Genomic DNA, 3,845 nt, shown 5'->3' with positions numbered 1-3,845 from the left:
GATAAATGTAGTATAAAAATTTTGTTACTATGCCCATGTTTTGTTGACCTGATACAAATGTTTATCATCCAAAAATAGCTGGGGGCACAGGTCTCTGTTATTGTTATTTTGTGGGTCAAAAGCTGAAAAGTTTGGGAACCACTGCACTTTGGTTCCCAAAGTTGGGCTTGGGACCCAATTACGAGTCATGAAGCACCTTGGATAATCTCCAGAAATCAATTTAAAGGGTAATAATTCCTGATGTAATATTTTCCCTATAACTATTATAAAATCACAAAATAAGTATAAATAAGTATTTATATTTGTGTACAAGCTGTTTAGATTGTCAAAAAAACTGTGTTTTTAGGGTTATTAACAAATTTTGTGTACTCAGACCAGTAATATTTGGGGTCACAAGTTTTTGCCATGGATATTTTGTGGGTCAGAAGATAAAAAGTTTGGGAACCACTGGAATAAGCTCCCTGTATGTTAAGTATTGCTTTTGATTTTATTTAAAAATTTAAGTATTAGTTTAACGGCTAAAACAAGTATGAAACATTAACTATGAAACAAGAATTTAACACTTAGCTCTGTTCTTAAATGCCTCATTTTTTATGTCTCTGAATAATTATTACTAAAGAGGGATTTTAAAGAACGACTCAGAGATACTGTTTGAAGCTTTTCCAAGTGAAACTATTTAAATAGGGCCCAAACAAGAAGCAGTCACTTCCTAAATGCCACATTATTTATAATCCACAGCTGACTGTAATGCATCTGAATGGTCATTAGAGAGGATGGATTTATTTTGGGGTTAAGTTAAACTGTGATCTACTGTGGGTCTTCTTTCACCGCTGTGCTGCTGAACTTCTTGGACTGGCCCATTACAAGCAGCCCGGGGGGGGGGGTGGAAGAGCTAACATTGTAAAAAAGCACCAAGTTAAAGCTATGTCTCACTCAATTGTTTTGTGAACTTAAGGAACAGAGGAAACAGTTTTCTTTGGACACATTCGACCTGCTGACCGAGGTTTTTAGGATGTCCGGTTAGTTTCGTCCCCCCCCCTCTCCCCGCCTGAATGGTACATCCTGAAAGTGGTCGGGTTTTCTGAGTGAACGAGGGAATCAATTGACAACATYGCGGGGGGTAAGTTCACGTCTGTCCTCTGTGGTGACCGTGAGAAGACAGGGACACGCTTCCACATGCTTTAATAAGTTTATCTCACCGCASTTTTCTTACACAGAGGGATTATTTGTTCAGGAGAAACGCGCTCTAAGTTTCTGGTTTCTGCTCTTTTTTTTTCTAAAGTTGGGAATGTTTCCTCAGTCTGCTGCTGGGAAAGGTAAGTTCATCCAAATGTGAGCAAACTAGGCTTTTACTTCTCTGTTTGCTTGTTTATGATTTAAACTAAGCTGCAAGTTGTAATTTAATCCTTGTCACTGTTTTAAACTTTAAACAGTGATTGGATAAACTATGAGAGGATGCTTAAAAACAGTTATTTCCTAAGAGACATTTTTAGTGTCATTAAAAAAGGCAGAAAATCAAGTTTTTTTGTTGTGTTTTTACTAAATATAGCTTAAAATAATAAATGATTTAAATTCAGAGGATGTTATAAGACAGTTAATTGTGTGTAATGTGAATATTTCACCTGATCAGAGAAAAAAAAAACTTTTAATCTTTTTTATTCTAGAGCAGAGAGGGACAGTTTTCCCTGTCTACAGCTGAAGACATGTTGTACTGGACCCTGTATGACTGCAGAGTTATGCTCCTGATCGTCCTGCTGTGGGATGGCCTCGGCGCTTTGGGAGTGAAACCCACAAGATGGCCACTGTACTCCCAAAAGCCCCTGCTTCTGGCTTGGAATGCCCCCACCCAGGAATGTGGCCCGTGGCATAAGGTGTCTTTACAACTGGACCAGTTCCAGATAGTGGCCAGCCCAAACGAGGGCTTTGTCAGACAGAATCTGACCATGTTCTACAGGGACCGCTTGGGTTTTTACCCCTACTTTGAGGAGAACGAAACTCCAAAACACGGGGGTCTCCCTCAGAAGGCCAGTCTCTCAGAGCACCTGGAGAAAATGCAACAAAGCGTTGAGAAGTACATTCCTGACAAACAGGCGGTGGGTTTAGCGGTTATCGACTGGGAAGATTGGCGTCCCATCTGGATACGTAACTGGGGACCCAAATTGATTTACCGCAAGCGCTCCATCGACTTGGTGCGCCAGAAAAACCCAACGTGGACCGAAGAACGTCTGACAAAAGTGGCCCAGCAAGAGTACGAGATGTCTGCCAAGAAGTTCATGCTGGACACACTCAGACACGCCAAACACCTGAGACCCAACAAGCTGTGGGGGTTTTATCTGTTTCCTGACTGCTACAACCACAACTACCTGCACTCTCTGGTGAGCTACACGGGTCGGTGTCCCGACCCAGAGGAGGCCCGGAACGAGCAGCTGAAGTGGCTGTGGAACGAGAGCACGGCCCTCTTCCCGTCCATCTACATGGGCACCGTGCTGCGCTCTTCGGTCTCCGGACGTCAGTTCGTGCGGAACCGCGTGAAGGAAGGGATGCGCCTGGCCTCGTCGGCCGATGGGCTGGCACGTCCTGTCTTTGTCTACACCCAGCCCACCTACGCCTCCTCCCAGGAACAGCTGACAGAGGTGACGCTCTGCCTTTTTTGTTGTCAAGACAAATCCGACTCCGCTGTTTCAAACCTTTTGTTTAGGTTTTTTTTTTTGTCTAAATGTGTCATTTCTCAACCAAAAGAGTCACAACTGAGGTGCGGCGCTATCAGTGCATGCTGAGCTGTTTAGTTTTCCTTATCGGCAGCCACAGTCCCTTCCTGTTCTGCATGCTGTCAGACTCTCTAACCACCACCTTTCATTTATGTAGCAGGATGGGTGTTGGTTGGGTTGAAAATCTGGCTAATGAYCAGCTCTGAAGTAGAGCCTCACACACAGTATTCCCTGAACAGTTTGACCCGGTTTTACAGCCTATGGAATCCTTTTTTTTGTCTTGTCTATAAACGTAACAAGTTGAATCATCTCTTCCAGACGGACCTCGTCTCCACCGTCGGGGAGAGCGTTGCTCTGGGAGCGGCGGGGATTATCATGTGGGGAGACGCAGCTTATAACAAAGTAAGAAGACAAACTCGTCRATCACTCAGATTCACTTTAGCGTGAACACCATCATGTTGGGAGTTTTTGACACTTGCTTCTTGCAGGTCACATGTGAAGTCATTTGACCCTCAAGAGGCTGTAGTTCAGTTAGTGATTACACTGTAAGTCATTTGTTCTTCAGTTACACAGGATTCAAGTATGTTGACAGAGACTTTCCTACTTGCAACCCCCTTCCACCCCCAGCTAATGGTTAATTTAAATTAAAGCAAAAACAATTCTTTTAAGTGTGAGGYGATGAGGAGCTCTTCAGAGTTTTGCAGGTTTTCTACATTTTTGAAGAATCTGTTTACCCAGTTTGCCTCTTAAATTGTTGTGTTCTTGGACATTGTTTTTGGAAGTGTTGTATAAAGTACCTCAAAGTGATACTTGAGTAAAAGTACAAGTGTCTTATCATAAAAATACTTTGGTAAAAGTGAAAGTCTTCTTTAAAAATATTACTTGAGTAAAAGTACAAGTGTCTTATCATAAAAATACTTTGGTAAAAGTGAAAGTCTTCTTTAAAAATATTACTTGAGTAAAAGTACAAGTGTCTTATCATAAAAATACTTTGGTAAAAGTGAAAGTCTTCTTTAAAAATATTACTTGAGTAAAAGTACAAGTGTCTTATCATAAAAATACTTTGGTAAAAGTGAAAGTCTTCTTTAAAAATATTACTTGAGTAAAAGTACAAGTGTCTTATCATAAAAATACTTT

General features: G+C 41.4%; 1 protein-coding gene across 2 annotated transcripts in view; it reads left to right on the top strand.

The window, feature by feature from the left end:
* Window positions 1-910: 910 nt before the first annotated feature.
* hyal2a (hyaluronidase 2a) overlaps window positions 911-3,845 on the top strand; it is a 4,677-nt gene continuing 1,742 nt past the window's right edge. The window contains exons 1-4 of one of the 2 annotated variants that reach the window (XM_014006414.1): window positions 911-1,120; window positions 1,218-1,316; window positions 1,665-2,633; window positions 3,027-3,110. In XM_014006414.1, coding sequence (XP_013861868.1) covers window positions 1,704-2,633; window positions 3,027-3,110 — 1,014 coding nt within the window. In that variant the 5' untranslated portion in view covers window positions 911-1,120; window positions 1,218-1,316; window positions 1,665-1,703. Of the gene's footprint in view, window positions 1,317-1,664; window positions 2,634-3,026; window positions 3,111-3,845 lie in introns of both variants that reach the window. The other variant, XM_014006413.1, reaches the window with a different exon arrangement.

The sequence above is a fragment of the Austrofundulus limnaeus genome, unplaced genomic scaffold (assembly GCF_001266775.1).
Source record: "Austrofundulus limnaeus strain Quisiro unplaced genomic scaffold, Austrofundulus_limnaeus-1.0 Scaffold35, whole genome shotgun sequence".
Classification (NCBI taxonomy): domain Eukaryota; kingdom Metazoa; phylum Chordata; class Actinopteri; order Cyprinodontiformes; family Rivulidae; genus Austrofundulus; species Austrofundulus limnaeus.
This window is presented reverse-complemented; position numbering and strand designations above follow the sequence as displayed.